Source organism: Myotis yumanensis, unplaced genomic scaffold (genome assembly GCF_028538775.1).
Source record: "Myotis yumanensis isolate MYYU_CA2020_CCGP unplaced genomic scaffold, mMyoYum1.0.hap1 SCAF_8, whole genome shotgun sequence".
In the NCBI taxonomy this organism is placed as follows: Eukaryota; Metazoa; Chordata; class Mammalia; order Chiroptera; family Vespertilionidae; genus Myotis; species Myotis yumanensis.
Genome location: NW_027223759.1, coordinates 71,262,821 through 71,282,181, shown reverse-complemented (window position 1 = coordinate 71,282,181; position 19,361 = coordinate 71,262,821). Strand labels below are relative to the sequence as shown.

The 19,361-nt window shown below is 37.5% G+C and overlaps 1 protein-coding gene across 1 annotated transcript in view; it reads right to left on the bottom strand.

The window, feature by feature from the left end:
• LRP1B (LDL receptor related protein 1B) overlaps positions 1–19,361 on the bottom strand; it is a 1,706,338-nt gene that overhangs the window by 14,862 nt on the left and 1,672,115 nt on the right. The window contains exon 88 of the mRNA XM_070423500.1: positions 3,242–3,318. Within this exon, the coding sequence (XP_070279601.1) occupies positions 3,242–3,318 (77 nt within the window). The remainder of the gene's footprint in view (positions 1–3,241; positions 3,319–19,361) is intronic.

Sequence of the window (19,361 nt, the reverse complement as noted above, 5' to 3'; positions counted from 1 at the left end):
TCCCTTCCCTTTTCTAAGGACAACACACAAAGTCTAGGATAAACCCCAAATGCTTCATGAGCAAAGATCAGTCACCTCATCTCTCCAAATTCAAAAATTCATGCCTAGGTTATTTATTCTAGATCTATGTGCATTTTTAAAAGAAGCTCAGGTCTATTAGTCCAAATTAATCTCTGAATTCTGTCTTTAAACAATGTTCCTGGAAGCCTGCTCTAGGGTATCAAAATGTGTATACTTTGACTTTGATAGTGTCTTTCATTTTTCACAAACTCCGGAGTAAGTTTTTGTTTGTTTTCATGAAAGCTTTATTATCAGCAGTAAAGAACTAGAGAAAAATTGCTAAAGTAAGCATTCATCAATCGGGGATGTAATTTTTCCTCATCAAGAAAATATTTACTCAATTGATGGATAGTACATCTTTTCAAAAGGTCTCCACTCATGGTCAAATTAATAACTATATGTGTAAATTAAGAAATTTTATTTCAAAATGTTTATAAAGTCATTTAAAGTTGTTGGAAAACAGATGCACAATGATGATTAGATGGATTGTTATATGAGACACCAGTCTTAAGACCAGAGCAACACAAAAAAGAGTTGTAAAATGTTACACTATATTTTAATACACTTCTAAACCAGCATTTTAAAGACAAGCAATAAACCAATTATAACTCTTAAGAATTGCTGTTAATATACATCTCTTTAAGACTAGCCAGTCAAATCCATTTTTCTACAACACATTGAAAAGCATTTTAAGAAAATACAGTTTGCTCTAATTAAAAAATGAAATTATTTATCTTCCTTGAGCATTTTCATGTCCATGTGATACAAGTAGCCTCTGTAGCTCAAGTCCATTTCCCAAGAAAAGCTTATGCTAGATTTGCAGATGTGCATCAAGAAGAGTGCTGAGGTTTGAGATGAACTCTCACTGCCTAAAAGACAGCATAGATTCAGAGACACAGAAGCATGGAACAGACTGTGGAATCTCAGCGGGAAGGCAGGGGTGGGTGGGTGGGTAGGAAGAGATTAACCAAAGGACTTATATGTACCCTAGAGGCCCAGTGCACAAAATTCATGCATGGGTGAGGTCCCTAGGCCTGGCCAGCGATCAGGGCCAAGGAGGTGAGTTGCCTAGTTGGGCACAGAAGGAACAGATGCTGGATGCCGATGCTGCCATCGTTGGCACCCTGCCACTGAGTGGTCCCCTGCCTCGCCCCTGCCTCCTTCCTTCACTTCCGTGCTGCCACTGAGGCGGGCGAGCAGCAGGCTGATTGGGGCTGCTGGCAGGGAGGAGGGATGGGGCACAGGAGGTTGGCCACCAGCCCCAAGGAGGGATCCGGCCCCTGGCCCCCCTGGGAAAGGGGCCACTCCCACCACCACCCAGCCTGGGGCCTGCCCCTGATCCGGTGATTGGGGCCTGCTGGCTGGGGGGGGGGGGGGGTAGGGACCACAGGAGGTTGGCCAGCCAGGGGGAGGTTGGTTGTGGGAGTGCACTGGCCACCAGGGGGCAGATCCTGTGTTGAGCATCTGCCCCCTGGTGGTCAGTGCATGTCATAGCAACAGTTGTTCTGGTCATTCTGGTTGTTCCAGTCACTTAGGCTTTTATATATGTACTAGAGGCCCGGTGCACAAAAATTTGTGCACTCGGGGAGGGAGGGGGGTCCCCCAGCCCTGCCTGTGCCCTATCGCAGTCTGGGACCCCTCAGGAGATAATGACCTGCTGGCTTAGGCCTGCTCCCGGGTGGCAGAGGGCACGCCCAATCCCTAGGTGCAGCCCCTGGTCAGGCTCAGAGCAGGGCCGATTGGGGAGTTAGGGCACCGCCCCGTCATGAACAGAGCAGGGCGGATCGGGAGGTTGCGATGCCACCCTCAGTCACGCTCAGGGTAGGACTGATTGGGGGGTTGGGGCACTGCCCCTTGTCACACTCAAGGCAGGGTCGATGAGGAGATTGCGGCTCCACCCCCTGTCACGCACAGAGCAGGGCCGATCAGGGGTTTGGGGTGCTGCCCCCTGTCACTCACAGAGCAGGGCCAATGGGGAGGTTATGGCTCTACCCTGTCACACACAGAGCAGGGCCCTTGGGGGGGGGGGGGACGTGGGGCGCCGCACCCTGTCACATACAGAGCCGCAGGGTGATCAGGGGATTGGGGAGCTCCCCCCTATCAGGCACAGAGCAGGGCGGATCAGGGGGTTGGGCACCTTCTCCTGTCAGGAACAGAGGGCAGATAGGGAGGTTGTGGCCCTGCCCCCTGTCACACACAGAGCCACAGGGCGATCAGGGGGTTTGGGCACTGCCCCCTGTCACGCTGATCCTGGTGCTGGGAGCCTCGCTGCTCTGCTGATCCTGGTGCCGGGAGGCATATTACCCTTTTACTATATAGAATAGAGGCCTGGTGCATGGGTGGGGGCCTGCTGGTTTGCCCTGAAGGGTGTCCTGGATTAGGGTGGGGGTCCCCACTGGGGTGTCTGGCCAGTCTGGCTGAGGGGCTGAGGGCTGTTTTCAGGCTGGCAGGTGACTGAAGCTCCCAACCACTTCTTTTTTTCTTTTTTTTTTATTATTCTGGGCCAGCTTTAGCTCTGAGGCCTCAGCTCTGGCCTTTCTTTACCTTCTGTATTTGATACAATGTTGCGGTCAGGCTGGCTGAAGCCCGGCTGAATAAAGCAGGTTTCTGGGGTTTTGTTTAGCTTCTATATTTGCAACATAGTTGCTTAGAGTTGCAGCTGAGAGGCCGGCAAGTGAGGCGGGGAACGTTGGAGTCCGCAGTCACTGGAGCAAGCAAATCTCCCTGTTCGCTTCAGTGCATGGCTGCTGGCCGCCATCTTGGCTGACAGTTAATTTGCATAAGGATATGCTGATTAGCCAATGGGAAGGGTAGCGGTCGTACGCTAATTACCTTGTTTCTCTTTTATTAGTGTAGATATATGCATAACTCATAGACACAGACAAGAGTATGGTGAAGGCTTGGGTTCAGGTGTGGGTAGGAAAGGTTAATGGGAGAAAAAAGAGGAGATCTGCAATACTTTCAACAATACATATTTTAGAGAGAGAAAGAGAGAGAGAGAAAGGACACATAAATGCTGGATCCTGTCATCAGGTGAGAACTCAGAGCTTCATCTTCAAAAAAGAACTGGGATAGCAGAGGATCTTTTGCAAACCTTCATAAAAGACTCAACTCCCCTTACAAAGGCATCAGAAATTATTTTTATACTAAAACACTTAAGATATGAATCTGAGGCACTTACTTGTGCTGATATGATCAGACTTGCTGCTCTTTGGGGCTTGCCTCTCACATTGTGTGCCTGACCAGTTGGTGGAGCATCTAGAAATATTAAAAAAAAAATCAGTGAATAACAACCTACAAGTCTGCTAATTTAGTAACTTCAACCAAATGGAATGGAGGAGCCAGCCATCACAGATTAATGGATATTAGGGAGAGATACCTGCTAATTTCCTGTATATTGTCAGTATGCTGAAGGTAACTTCAGTTGGACTTCACCAGTTTAAATACTTTATAAAGTTTAGTTTTATAGCCATTTTTCTTTATTTTATGCTAACCTAAAAATGGTTATATTTTATAGCAAAATGGAAATCTTAATTAAAATTTGGGAATTAATTTGATAAATACTGAAAATTATAAGTAGTCAATATAAAAATTGAGCTTGCCTGTCAAATAAATTCTCCTTTTGTAAATTTCTGTGATTGAAAAAGTTTGTGTGTTTTTTTTCTGGTTGTTCTGAGTCCAAAGTGGAACTAGCTATCACTGAAACTGCAGAATGTTTACTCTCTTAAGCAGATAGAGTGTTTTCTCATTTAAAAATCATACTTCTATGACTATCATACTTCTATTATAATATAAAGAATATGCCCATGTTTTTATTGTCTTCCTTACATAGGCATCCTGACACTATGATGAGAAGTCTAGCAGAGAATTAAAATAATAGATAGGATTAAAATCCATTATTTAAACATAAATCATGACCATATAATTCGCTGGTTACATCAAATAAATTCTAGAGTGGTTTCAGTTATTTTGAACAATGCTTGTTGGCTAAGATACACAAGATGCCTCCTTGTATTTGTCAGCGGAAATTCACTGAGCAACCATTTAATGGACTTCAGTTCTTATTTAAAATGACAGTAAAAAAACACACCATATCAACAATTGTTGCACACAGTAAAAGAACATCTTCTAGAACCATTCCAAGAATATCTTTCTGGTCACAATGGCCAATCTAAATAACTGCAATTTCAAGGTCTCTGCCAGTTCTGTCATAGCCAATTTAGACAGCTGAAGCTATTTTCAGAACGAGGCTTTGGTGATGTCATGTTCATTGTTTGGGATATTCAAGAAGACAATACTGGCTGCTCGAATATAAGGACAATATTTCATAAAATCATTATTGCCGATAAACTCAAATCATGAAAATTAAAATTTGTTTCATAAATGCATATATTAACTTTAGCATAATTAATAATAGTAATACTATTAAACATAGTTATTTGATGAATAATTATATTGTCAAACTATGAATATGGAGCATGATTTAAATGGAAGTTAATATCACTATATTATGGTTAGGCTATCACATACAGTATCCTAACTTTTTTGTTCAATATTTTTATAAAAAGCTTATACATATATATTTTTCCTACACATCACATTTATTATATACCATACTATAAGTCAATCATTAAAGTAGGTAAATAAATTTTAAGGCCACAGTTATGATGTTGTCCATATTACTAAAGTGAGGCCATTGAATGAGCACATTTTTCAAGGAATTATAATAAAGTGGACACAATAAAAACATAGTATTTTAAAAAGTCACTTTTCTTTCTCAGTTGTGGTTTTTCAGATGAATGATTGAGAAATTTGTTCCAGTTCTTCACAGTTGTAAATTCCTGACACAGTCCACAGATAATTTACAATAAGATGTTTAGTAAGACTTTGCAAATATGTTGTTGGAGTGAATTCTGATCATTGAAAAATTCTTTTTGCTTCATATTTGTCAAATCTTCCTAACGGACCACTGAGAAAGTTTTAAAGCTCTGATTAAAAGAATAATGCTGATTGCTTTAGGAATTGTATTATATTGCTGATGTTGTATAAGGCTATTTTTGTGCAATTATATTGAATTAGAGGCCTGATGTACGAAATTCATGTAAGGGGCTCGCCCCCTGCCATAGCATTAGCTGCCTCATCTGCCTTGGCCCCCGCCCACCACATGACCGCCTCGGCCCTCACAGCCCCATCTTCATCAGGAAGATCGTCCAGTCTAATTAGTATATTATGCTTTTATTATTATAGATTACTGATTAAAGTGTCAAAAATTGCTCTTTATACTACCTTCTTTAATTAAAAGAAAAAAACCTAAAGCAGGGTTCATGTTAAATAAGAGGAATGACTTAAGATAAACTATGTTACTAGATAAAAAGAACTCCTGGGGGCTCATCATTACTCTAAGATGCTTGAAAGTCAGAAAGTGAAAATGCTCAGAAATTGGAAGATTAGATGCTAATTGACCAGATTCTGTTCTGATATAAACATCATGCATTTTAAGTACATTTGCAAGTTATAAAGTATGTGCCACTGGAACTTTAAAAGAGCAGAGATATTTTTAAACAAAAAAGATAAAGATAGTATGATTCTTATTCCAAAATTATGGATATGTTAACAATGTTGATTGATTTCTTATTTTACCCATAGCTTAGACCCAGAACTGTATTCATAAGAGATAAAAGCAAGAACCTGTTAGTAGTCATAATGCTCCTATCTTTCAAATGGAGGCACATTTAAATTCCCTAAACTGCAGGAAATATTTTATTTATTCTTACTGGAAATAACTCTCAAAGATTGTGCTGAAGAAATAATTAACAGTTATACATTTTAATCAGTTGGTGATCACCTTGTAAGGTTCTCCATACTCCTTATTAAATAACCAAGGCCTGGTGCATGAAATTCATGCACTAGGCGGGGGGAGGGGGGTCCCTCGGCTGGGCCTGCACCTTCTTGCAGTTCAGGAGCCTTCAGGGGATGTCCGACTATTGCGGAGGCGGGACAGGCTCCTGCCACCACTGCTGCATTCACCAGCTGTGAGCCCATCTTCTGGTTGAGCAGTGCTCCCCCTGTGGGAGTGCACCAACCACCAGGAGGCAGCTTCTGCATTGAGCACCTGCCCCCTGGTGGTCAGTGCACATCACAGCGAATGGTCGTTCCGCCGTTCTGTCGATTTCCATATTAGCCTTTTATTATATAGGGTTATATAGGATGCTTTATGGCCAAAGATAAAATAAGATACATTACACTGGTCTACATTTGTTCCAGTATTAAAAAAAAATCCTTTGAGATATTAAATCAAATAGATACCATTATTCCTGTTGCCTACTTTACAAAATTAAAACTCCTTTGAGATATTAAATCAAATAGATACCATTATTTCTGTTGCCTGCTTTACAAAATTCCTAGTTAAGACATTTGTTGCTCCACAAATTCTCCCAATGGTTGATTTAAGACCAAGTACTTTTATCATTTTTACAAAAATGCATATGTCTTCACACTCTGAGTAGACTGCAATGACCAAAGACATTAATGGCAAAGCATTTAAGAATTGGAATGTGTGCAGATCATCAAAATGTGTCCAAATCCCCCACTGAATTATTTGCATAATCATGCCGACTATAATACCTCTGACATTTGTCTCTTTTTCCTTATTCCTCAAGCAAAATTCGTAGTCCACGCCTTGGTCATCTTTAATCTGTGCTGCTCCCTGCTATTCATCCTAGGACTGTTATCTTCAAGTTAGTCCTGCATGGCCCTTCTAAGAAACCACTTTTTTTCTCACCATCATTAACACCTGTACATTGTTTATTTTAAACTTTTTCTACAGTTGTTTTCTACTTTGAGACAATGAAAAATCACTTTTTTTTATGTATTGGTCACCAAACCACTCTGAGTTATTTAACTTTTTAAATACTTTCATGAGTTTTAACTAAGTATTGTTAGATTAGGGAAATAGAGATAAATAGATTCTTATTCTAATTACCTAAACAATTGTTTATTCTTCTTTCTTCTAATTATAAATGAAAATATTTCTCCTAGCAGTTTCCTGAAGTTAATAGCTGTCTGATTTAACATTCTTTTTGACTTTTTCTCTTTCTCCTAGGCCAGTGGTTGGCAAACTCAGTCAACAGAGCCAGATATCAACAGTACAATTATTGAAATTTCTTTTGAGAGCCGAATTTTTTAAACTTAAACTATATAGGTAGGTACATTGTTATTAACTTAATTAGGGTACTCCTAAGGCTTAGGGAGAGCCGCACTCAAGGGGCCAAAGAGCCGCATGTGGCTTGCGAGCCGCAGTTTGCCGACCACTGTAGGACCTAGGCCATTTGACATTTTTTTTAAAAGGTTGTTTACTGTTACATTATGTTCTTAACTATATTCTTCCACTCCATTGTAGTTATATGAATAAAACATTCTTAATTATATTTTATGGTATTTTATTTATTTTCTAAATTAGACTAATGATTAACAAAATGGAAAAAAATTGTTAAAATTCAAATTCTGGAATCCCATATACATAAATTTTCATTTAACACATTGGAGTTGTGGCCAGAAATATGCATTTTAACAATGACTCTAATGGAAGCAATTCACAAATCACACTTCAAGAATTATATCTCCACAGACATTGTCCTTATACCAAATATTATTCAATCATTAAAAAAAAATTTAGGACGGGAATAATGATATGCATATCTAGCATGATTGTGTGAAAGAGTAAATAACATCAGTAGAAGTTGTTCACATACTACCTAAAAAACTGAGTAGGTTTTTATTTTAGGTAACCAATTCTCATCTGAATGTTACTATATGAATTGTATTGTTAGGTAATTTATTATGTCATATTTATATATATATTTTATTGATTTTTTACAGAGAGAAAGGGAGAGGGATAGAGAGTTAGAAACATCGATGAAAGAGAAACATCGATCAGCTGCCTCCTGCACACCCCCTACCGGGGATGTGCCTGCAACCAAGGTACATGCCCTTGGCTGGAATTGAACCTGGGACCATTCAGTCCGCAGGCCGACGCTCTATCCACTGAGCCAAACTGGTTAGGGATATTATGTCATTTTTAAAAGCTGTTTTTATTGATTTTGGAGAGGGGAAGAGAGAGGGAGAGATAGGAACATTGATGAGAGAGAAACATGGGATCAGCTGCCTTCTGCAAGCCCCCTACTTGGGATCGAGCCCTCAACCTGGGCATGTGCCCTGACCAGGAATTCTGAAAACTCCTGGTGCCTGGAATAACGCTCAACCATGGAGCCACAAGGGCTGGGCTATTATGTCTTTTAGCAGTTTGTGAGGTTATTGTATTTTACAGTATTATCTGTTCCAATTCTACTTTTCTGTGACACAGGGAAATATCTTTGTGTAAAGGGAATTGTGTAACACATATTATTAGGAAGTACAATAAACATTTTAGAATATCAAAATAAGTTTGGCATATATAACAACATGTAATCTTCACAAAGGAACAGTTTTTACATTTAATTGCATAAATATAAGACATATAATTACACTGTCCAAAATAATGATAGCTTTGAAAGAGTAGAGTGATTAGTACAAGGAAAACTGAAACGAGATATAAAGTACTGAGGGTGTATTTGAAATCTTATGTATTGCCTTTCAGTGTAACAATGATCAACTTACTTGGACAACATACACATGTTATTTTGTAGAAATGTGGTCTAGAGTTGCCTGCTTTGGGAAGACTTCAAAATAAAATAGTAAGATTAATATTTGCTCCCTGCTTTCATCAAATATAAAGGTCATGAAACTCTTTTAACCTAGGTAAAATTCAAAAGTGAACTTTAAAGCAATCTAAAATTGAATTTCTCCTCATATATATGTGCTAGGCTGCCCTTATTAACCATGATGATGAAGATATTCAGAAGAAATATCTTTAGTATTCCCTTTTCTTTCTACACAGAGAGGGAAAATGGCATGCAGGAATTAAAGAATGCTTAGAAAACTTGTAGTACCATGCATATTTTTGTGCTTCAAAAATCTCATTCAGTATAAATAAAAAAATATGATTGTGTTTTATGCACCAGATTTATACAATAGCATGTTCATATACTAGGTGAAGAAAATTAGAAAATTAAAAGTCACTTGCAAAATATTATTTTTCTGATTAATTCTGAAAATTTTAGTCCTTTGGGGTTGAGCCATGATTTCTTTGTACATAAAAGATCTAATTTTGAAGCTCTACACTCGATGTAGCCCCCAGCACCATTTTTGCCCTCTCTCCTGGCAGATAGAAGTATTATAACATGTTTAAAAAAATCATTGCATTTTGAACAGATATTTGTATATTTAGTTAACTGTTTATTAACTTTACTTTAAAACAAGAATTCATCTGTTATTGTAGTACCTTTGGAGATAACAATTATTTCATATATAATAATTCATAATTTTTGTGCAATACCTCAAAAATTTCTACTCTAACTTTGATGAAAATTTTGCATAAGATTTAATTTACATATACTGAATTTTGTGCCATATCCCATACTAAGTATTTTCATACAAAAAATACTCTTATTTAACTTCTATAATAATGTATAAAGTTGGAATTATTTGCTGTATGTTAAAATGGTTTTCCCGAAAGGGCATAGTAATAAGTGGTAGAAATAAAATAGGAGTTATTATTTCATCATTGTTTTCTGTGACAATGCCATATCCTTCTAATTCAATGCAAGAGTAGGAATAAGTCATTTTTCTTACTCTCTCATTCCAGTTCCTTAACAAGAAAGTCAAAATTTGTCTGAACAAAAGAAAATAAATGCTTTTTTTTGAGAAGCAAAGTTGTAAGACTTACACATTGGCTCAGACTTTTGGTCAATAATGCCTAATAATCTCTCTCTGGCAGTCAAAGTTAGGAACATGTCATTAAAAGAAGTTAATATCCTTCTTGCTATCAACTTTACATTTTGTGTTGGTTCCAAATCTTGTATATGTGTCTTATATATCTTTTCTATTAATATCTCAATAATTTTATATTAATTGCATATTGAAATAATACTATTTTGGATAAATTGGGCTAAACAAAATATATTATTAAAATTAATTTCTCCTTTTTTGTTTTGTTTTTTACTTTTTAAAAATGTGGCCATTAGGAAACTTAAAATTACATATGTGGCTCACATCATAATTTTAAAGACACAGCATTTATAAATTCATCTGTCATTACTCAATTCAATTTTAATTCCCCCAAAAATTTACTCTATATTTCACTTATTTGGTATTTTTCATATATAATATTGTACTGCAATTTCTATTTATTCAGCACATTCTCTATTCACACTGGACTGTTACTTCTTATATGGCAATAACTAGGTATTACCCTGCTTTTTAAAAAATATATATTTTTATTGATTTCAGAGAGAGGAAGGGAGAGGTAGAGAGAGATTGAAACATCAATGATGATAGAGAATCATTGATTGGTTGCCTCCTGCACACCCCCTACTGGGTATCCAGCCTGCAACCTGGGCATGTGCCCTTGACCTGAATAGAACCTGGGACCCTTCAGTCTGCAGGCCAACAGTCATTGAGCCAAATCGGATGGGGTTCCTTTTTTTTCTTCATAGCAGCAGAATTCACCATAGCTAAGATTTGGAAACAGCCTAAGTGACCATCATCAGATGAGTGGATTAAAAAACTGTTGTACATCTATACAATGGAATACTACACTGCTGTAAAAAAGAAGGAATTCTTACCATTTGCAACAGCATGGATGGAACTGGAGAGCATTATGCTAAGCGAAATAAGCCAGTCAGAGAAAGATAAATATCACATGATCTCACTCATTTGTGGAATATAATAAACAACATAAACTGATGAACAAAAACAGATCCAGAGACAGAGAAGCATCAATCAGATCGTCAAACCTCAGAGGGAAGGTAGGGGAGGGGAGGGATAAGGAGGAGAGATCAACCAAAGGATTTGTATGCTAGCATATAGGCCTAACCAATGGACACAGACAACAGGGGGGTGAGGGCATGAGTGGGGTTGGGGGGGTGTGGTAATGGGGTATAAGGACACATATGTAATACCTTAATCAATAATAATAATAAAAAAGACCAACTTTAGGTAGTATCTTAAATTTGTGTGTGTTGTCATAAGTACACTGGATTCAACTCTGTAATAACATCATGCCTACTTTAAAAATATTATATTAAATCATTTTGTTAGCTAGTACTGACAACATTAGTAAAACAAAATTAATCTTATTTTAATATTAAGATAATTTGGTCAGAAAGAGTTTTTGATTTTTGAGAAGTGTTAATGTGGTGAAGTAAAAAAATAATGGGATGTTCAGTAAACTCTGACCAACAATTAGTTTAGGAAAAGTAAAAATTAATGAGAAATTTCAATTGAAATGGTGACCGTGAATGAAATAAAATTAGTAAAATGGATTGTTTAAAGTGATTTATTTTAGGAGGTAAGGAGAAGTATAAAAGAAAAGATGAAATCTAGTTTGCCAAGAAATTATCCATAAATGGAGGTTTGTTAAAATTGGGTGATTTAAGTTAGAAATGTTTAAACATAAAATTCTGTGCAGGCGACTTAAGCAGAAATGGCCACTGAAGTGTGGAATCATGACTGAATAAGTATTAAAAAAATGAAATCTCTAGTAATGAAAACCTTTTACCATCTAGATACTCCCCAGGAAATTTTATTGAAAGCAGATAGGAAAGGTATAAGCGTTTTTTAGAGTGCGTAGAAAATTTCTACTTAACTGAATACATTACATGCATCAACTGAAAGGAAAAAGGAACAATCATAAAATTAGTATTAAGTAATCCAGTGGATGTAATTGAAGACATAAAAGTAGGCCATTACACTAGAAACAGTGGTTACAATTTTATAGTTAAAGGTGAGAAGAAAAACTGAATATATGCTCCAATATGAGTAGAAAGCTCTATCTTCATGGTGCCAAGATGAATGGCCAATTCCAAAATGGGCTTAAAACATACCAAACCATGGTGGGAAGGTGGTGGTGAAAATCTCCATGCTTAGTGCCAATCAGACAGATAACTACTTTGCAACCTGAATATTTTATGTTTCAGCACAAAATAGAAGTAAACAATAAAGAATTTGAAAGCCTTTCCTATTTCTTAGGGCTTCTGCAGTGCCGGGTGGTGAAATCTAAAACATATTATAATGGGGGTGTCTGGCATATCCAACTCCATTCATTCATTCATTCATTCATTCATTCTTCATTATATAAAATCAGATAGATGGTCACATTCCAGCAAGTTGGGCATGTAAAAATATTACATCTTCAATGATATAAACTGTGCACTCTTCAGATCTTGTCCCATGCTTCTGCCAACTGAGAAATGCTAATTTTTTCCAATTACAACAATTCTAAAGGTGCTAATTTGATGGAAACTTTACATGGAAATCTGTTGCAGTTTAGTTTTCTTGACTTGTCCCTGACTTGGGATATGAGAGCAAGAAATAAACCTTTATTGTTAAAAGCATCTGAAATCTGTGTTTGCTTTTACAACAGTAAAATATGGGAAAGCTTATATATTTCTAGGAACTTATCTATTTCTTCTAGGTTATGAATTTGGTGTCATATCATCTTTCATAGCATTCTAATATGAGCCTTTGTATATCTGTGATGTCTGTGGTAACTTTTTCTCTTTTATTTCTGATTTTGTTTATATGAATCTTTTTTTTTTTTCCTCAGTGAGTCTAGCCAGGGGTTTGTCCATTTTATTAATCTTTTTAAAGAACCAGCTCTTTGTTGTGATAATTTTTTATTAGTCTTTCTGTTCTTTATTATGTTCAATTCTTCTCTAATTTTTATTATTTCATTTCTTCTGCTGCTTTGGGTTGCATTTGTTCTTTTTGTTGTTGTTGTTGTTCTTTAAGATGTGGTGTTATGTTGTTTACTGGGGATGTTTCTTGTTTCTTTAGATAGGCCTGTAATGATATAAACTTCCCTCTTATCACTGCTTTCGCTGCATCTGGAACTTTTGATATTGTTATATTATCATTCTCATTTGTCTCCATATATATTTTGATCTCACCTTTAATTTCTTTTTTCACCCAGTCTTTTCTTAGTCATGGGTTGTTTAATCTCTACATAATTGTGGGTTTCTTTACTTCATTTTTGCAGTTGATTTATAATTTCAAAACATTGTCGTCAGAGAATATGCTTGGTATAAATTCAATCTTCTTGAATTTGTTGAGGCTAGTTTTGTGACCCAACATATAGTGTATGCCTGAGAATGCTCCATGTGCACTGGATAATATATAACCTTCCTAGACTGAATCATGAAGAAATGGAAAATCTAAATAGACTGATAAACACTGAATAAATTAAAAAAACTATCAAAAACCTCCCCCCCCCCCCCCCGCCAATAAAAGTCCAGGACAAGATGGCTTCACAAGTGAATTCTACCAAACATTCAAAGAAGATTTGATACCTATCCTTCTCAAACTCTTCCAAAAAACTGAAGAAGAGGCAATACTTTCTAACACATTTTATGAGGCCAACATAACTCTGATACCAAAACCTGGCAAGAATAACACTAGAAAAGAAAACTATAGACCAATATCTCTGATGAATACAGATGCAAAAATCTTAAACAAAATACTAGCAAATCAAATACAACAATACATTTAAGAAATAATACACCATGATCAAGTGGGGTTTATTGCAGGGGTACAAGAATGGTTTAACATAAGCAAATCAATCAATGTAATACACCACATTAACAAAACAAGGGATAAAGATTATATGATCTTATCAATAGATGCAGTAAAAGCATTTGATAATATACAGCATCTATTTATGATTAAAACACTCGGTAAAATGAATATAGAAGGAAAGTATGTCAATATAATAAAGACCATAGATGATAAACCCTCAGCCAACATCACACCCAATGGGGAAAAACTGAAAACTTTTTCTCTAAAATCAGGAACAAGACAAGGATGCCCACTCTCACCACCCTTATTTAACAGTTTTGGAAATCTTAGCCAGAACAATAAGGCAAGAAGAGAAATAAATAAAGTCATCCAAATTGGGAAAAAAAGAAGTAAAGTGTCACTTTTTGCAGATGACATGATTCTGTATATAGAATACCTTAAAGAATCCTCCAAAAAACTATTAGAAACAATAAACAAATATAGTAAAGCTACAGGATATAAAATTAATGTATAGAAATCCATTGCTTTCCTATATACTAAGATTCATTATTGAAACTTCAGAAAAAGAAGTAAAAAAAAAGTCTTTTGCAATCACAACCAAAGGAATACAATACCTAGGAATAAACTTAATGAAAGATGTGAAGGATCTATATACTGAAAACTAGAAGCACTATTAAAAGAAATTGAAAAAGACACAGTGAAATAGAAAAAAATATTTCATGTTCATGGATTGGAAGAATCAACATAGTCAAAAGGCCATGTTATCCAAAGCAACATACAGATTTAATGCAACCCCTATCAAAATCCCAGTGCCATTCTTTAAAGAAATAGAACAAAAAAATTGTCAGATTTGTATGGAACCACAAAAGACACCAAATAGCCAAAGCAATCCTGTGAAAAAAGAACAAAGCTGGAAATATCACAATACCAGAATTCAAATTATATTACAGAACTATGATAACCAAAACAGCATGGTATTGACAGAAGAACAAACACACTGATCAATAGAACAGATTTGAGACCCCAGAAATAAAACCACAAGTATATGGGCAGATAATTTTTGACAAGGAGCCAAAAACACACAACGGAGAAAAAAAAGACTCTTCAATAAATGGTGTTTGGAGAATTGGAACGCCACATGCAAAATAATAAAACTAGACTATGGCTTGTCCACTTGTACAAAAAGTATTTAAAAACTAGAGGCCTGATGCACGAAATTTGTGCAAGAGTAGATCTTCCTTCCCCCAGCTGCCGGCACCGGCTTCCCTCTGGCACCCAGGACCTGGGCTTCCCTCCGAACCCAGCTACGTCCAGAAGGATGTCCAGTCTAATTAGCATATTACCTTTTATTATTATAGATGGGTCAAAGAATTAAATATAAGATCTGACACAAAAAAGTACAAAGAAGAAAATGTAGGTACTGAGTTTATGGAACTTGGTCGTAGAGAACATTTTATGAATTTGACCCAAAAGGGAAGTAAAGGCAAAAATAAATTAATGGACTATTTCAACCTAAACTGCCTCTGCATGGCAAAAGAAACCAACAACAAAATAAAAAGGCAAGATACCGAATGGGAGATGATATTTGCAAACCACAGCTCTGACAAGGGGTTAATATCCAGAATATCTAAAGAACTCATACAACTCAACACCAAGTAAACAGACAAACGAATTAAAAAATGGGCAGAGGACCTGAACAGACACCTCTCCCAAGAAGACATACAAATAGCAAACAGATATGTGAAAAGATGTTCAACCTCACTGACTATTAGGATAATTCAAATCAAAACTACAATGAGATTCTAGGTCACTCCTGTTAGAATAGGTATTATCAACAAGATAAGCAATAACAAGTGTTAGGGGCATTGCAGAGAAAAAGGTTCAAAGACTTAAATATAAGGCTTTCTCTGCTGATGGGAATGTAAACTGGTCCAGCCACTATGGAAATAATATGAAGGCTCTTTAAAAAATTAGAGACTCGCCCTAACGTGTTTGGCAGAGTGGATAGAGCGTCAGCCTGCGGACTGAAGGGTCCCAGGTTTGATTCTGGTCAAGGGCATGTACCTCGGTTACGGGCACATCCCCAGTAGGGGGTGTTCAGGAGGCAGCTGATTGATGTTTCTCTCTCATCGATGTTTCTAACTCTCTATCCCTCTCCCTTCCTCTCTGTAAAAAAAAAATCAATAAAATATATTTTTTTAAAAATTAGAGAATAGAATTACCATATGACCCAGCAATATCTCTTCTGGATATCTATTCAAAAACTTGAAAACATTTATTTGCAAAGACATATGCACCCCTATGTTCATTGCAGCATTATTTACAGAGGCCAAGACATGGAGACAAAGTGTCCTTTGATAGAGGGTTGGATAAAGATGTGGTACATATATACAATGAGTACTATTCAGCCACAAGAAAAGATGAAATACTGCCATTTGAGACAGCATGGGTGGATCTTGAGACTATTATGCCAAGCAAAATAAGTCAGTCAGAAAAGGTAAGAACCATATGATTTCACTCCTATGTGGGATATAAAGCTTGCATTCATAGACACAGACAAAAGTAGGATGGATACCAGAGGGAAGGGGGTGTGGGGACAGTAAAGGTTAAAGGGGCACAAATGTATGGTGATGAGAGATGATTTGACTGTGGGTGATAGATACAAAATGCAATATACAGATCATATATCATAGAAATGTACAATTTAAATCTATATGAACCAATGTCACCCAATAAATTTAATTAAAAATATGGGAAAGCAGTTTAATAGAGGGGAACTTTTTAAATTGTTAAAGAAGTAACAATTACACACATGAAAATAATGTCCTATCTAATAAAGAGGTCATATGCAAATTGACCATCACTCCAACACAAAGATAGCCACCTCCATGTGGTCAAAGATGGCCGCACCCATGTGGACACAAGATGGCCAGCAGGGGAGGACAGTTGTGGGTGATCAGCCCAGCAGGGGAGGGTAGTTAGGAGAGACCAGGCCTGCAGGGGAGGGCAGTTAGGGGTGACTGGGCCAGCAGGGGAGGGCAGTTGGGCACGACCAGGCCTGCAGGGGAGGGCAGTTGGGCACGACCAGGCCTGCAGGGGAGCAGTTAGGTATTGATCAGGCAGGCAGAGGAGTGGTTAGGAACCAGCAGTCCTGGATTGTGAGAGAGATGTCTGACTGCCCATCGGGATCAGGCCTAAGTGGGCAGTCAGACATCCCTCAAGGGGTCTCAGATTGGAGAGGATGCAGACTGGGCTGAGAGACACCCCCCCCCCCCCATGCACAAATTTTGTGCACTGAGCCTCTAGTGTATTTATATTGTATTTGGTTCTTTGATTATTCTGATTTGCTGCTTAAAGATCAAGAACAGGCCCCCAAATCAAGGGAAAATAATGTGAATATATCAAATTTTCATAACAATAGCTGCCCATTGTATAACTACATGATAACTGTTCTTCGTTAGGCAGTGCCACTTACATTCTCAGAGCACAAACTACACTTTAAACTGTCCAGGAAAATGTGACATCTGTGTTTTGATTTCTCCCCCCATGGTATGACCAGCCATGAATGTGACTCAAAAGGTAAGGGAAGTAAAGACAAAAGTAAGTGAAAGCTAGAGCAAGCTACAACTTATTACCTGGGATCATAAAGGACAGATATTGATGTGACAGGTTTTCGTGGCCTTACTGCTCCAAAAGAGATACACATTTCATATTTTGTGCTTTGAAAACATGTCAAGGGGCAGAAAACAAATAAGAGACATACAGTGACCTGGCCCTTGAAATGTGGGCAGCACAGGCTGTAAAGTTGAATTGCTCCAATACCTCTGCTGAAAACTTGTGATCTGCTTAAAATCACTCAGGACAGCTCCCTCGGGCTCCTCCCAGATATTCTCTATGGGCGACAAGGTCCCTGGTCCACATGCAGGAGTGCGGCAGCTCAGCCTGACAGCAGGACCAGGGGAAAGAAACACCAGTTTCCTTTCTGCTACACCAATATTTTGAGAAGCCACTGCCTTCTTTAGCTGTTTTAATATAGGATGATAATCCCTACCTTCTTAAAATTGTGACAGAAACAGAAATCATTATCTTCCCCAAAGTTCCAACAAAGACTTCTGTGGCACCTGTACATTTCCTTGTATGTTTCTCACCCTAAGGACTTACGCTGAACTTTTAATAAAATAATTAGATGGGAACAATCACAAAACCAAGGGAAAGAACACAATGCCTAACACACATCACTCTCATAATGAATGTCCCTTCGGTACTTATGAATTCACTTTTGTATCCTTCTGCATTTTAAGAAGCTTCTTCAGAAATGTTTCAAAAGCTAATTCTCCGGTGTGTTTTCTAGGCTAACGCAGTCCTTTTCTACGGTATTCCTCAGAGGACTTTACTTATTGTAGCTCTCTTCACAGTCACTGTGACCATGGCTATCATTGAACTCCTAACTTTTTACTTAGGCCCTATTTCACCTCGCTTTTATTAACAGGAACTTAAAAAAAATCCACACTTCATTTTTCTTCTTCAAATTCTCAGACACCAAATTATACCAGGGTCTTATAATTTTATATTTGGTCTATTACAAGGGCTTTAAGATGTTACTTTTCAAAAAAAAAAAATATATATATATATATAATTGATTTTTTACAGAGGAAAGGAGAGGGATAGAGAGCTAGAAACATTGATGAGAGAGAAATATTGATCAGCTGCCTCCTGCATACCTCCTACTGGGGATGTGCCCGCAACCAAGGTACATGCCCTTGACCGGAATCGAACCTGGGACCTTTCAGTCTACAGGCCAACGCTCTATCCATGGAGCCAAACCAGTGAGGGCTACTTTTTTTTTTTTTTACATGTTAAAGACAATACTCTATGTTCTTTACATATGTTACAAGTCTTAATCCTCAAAACAGTCTTAGGAAGAACACTCTTAGTATTGCCCCAATAAGGTGACAAAAGAGGTGAAAGAACAAAAACTAAACAAACAAACTGTAATCCCAAGATATAATGTCCTCTATCACTTGTATCTTCTTTGTGCACTATTTACTAACAAACAACTCTTATCTACTTATTCATTTTTGAAATATATTTTTATTGATTTCAGAGAGGAAGGGAGAGGGAGAGAGAGATAGAATCTTCAATGATGAGAGAGAATCATTGATCAACTGCCTGCCTCCTGCACATTGGGTATCGAGCCCACAACCCGGGCATGTGCCCTGACTGGGAATTGAACCATGACCTCCTGGTTCATAGGTCAATGGTCAATCACTGAGCCACATGGGCTGGGCACTAACTCTTAAAGAGCCATTTTTTAAATTGAAAACAACAACAACTTTGTTCTTTGTTACATGGCACGTTGGGATTCATTCTAAAGTTTACTTTTCAAACCTATGGCTTTTTGTCCCAGCTTAGCACCATAACACCCAGACCTCTCTAAAACATTCATATGATTGTGATACTTCATATTTTAAAGTTACTAGTGTCGTCCTACTGCTTAAGAATAGATTTCAGATTCCCAGCTAAGCATTCTATGCTCCTTGGAATTTATTCACCATCCAATACTCCTTCACGAGCACCATTTATCCCATAGCCCTCAAATCCCCAGGACCCCTGCCATATTCCTTCTCACT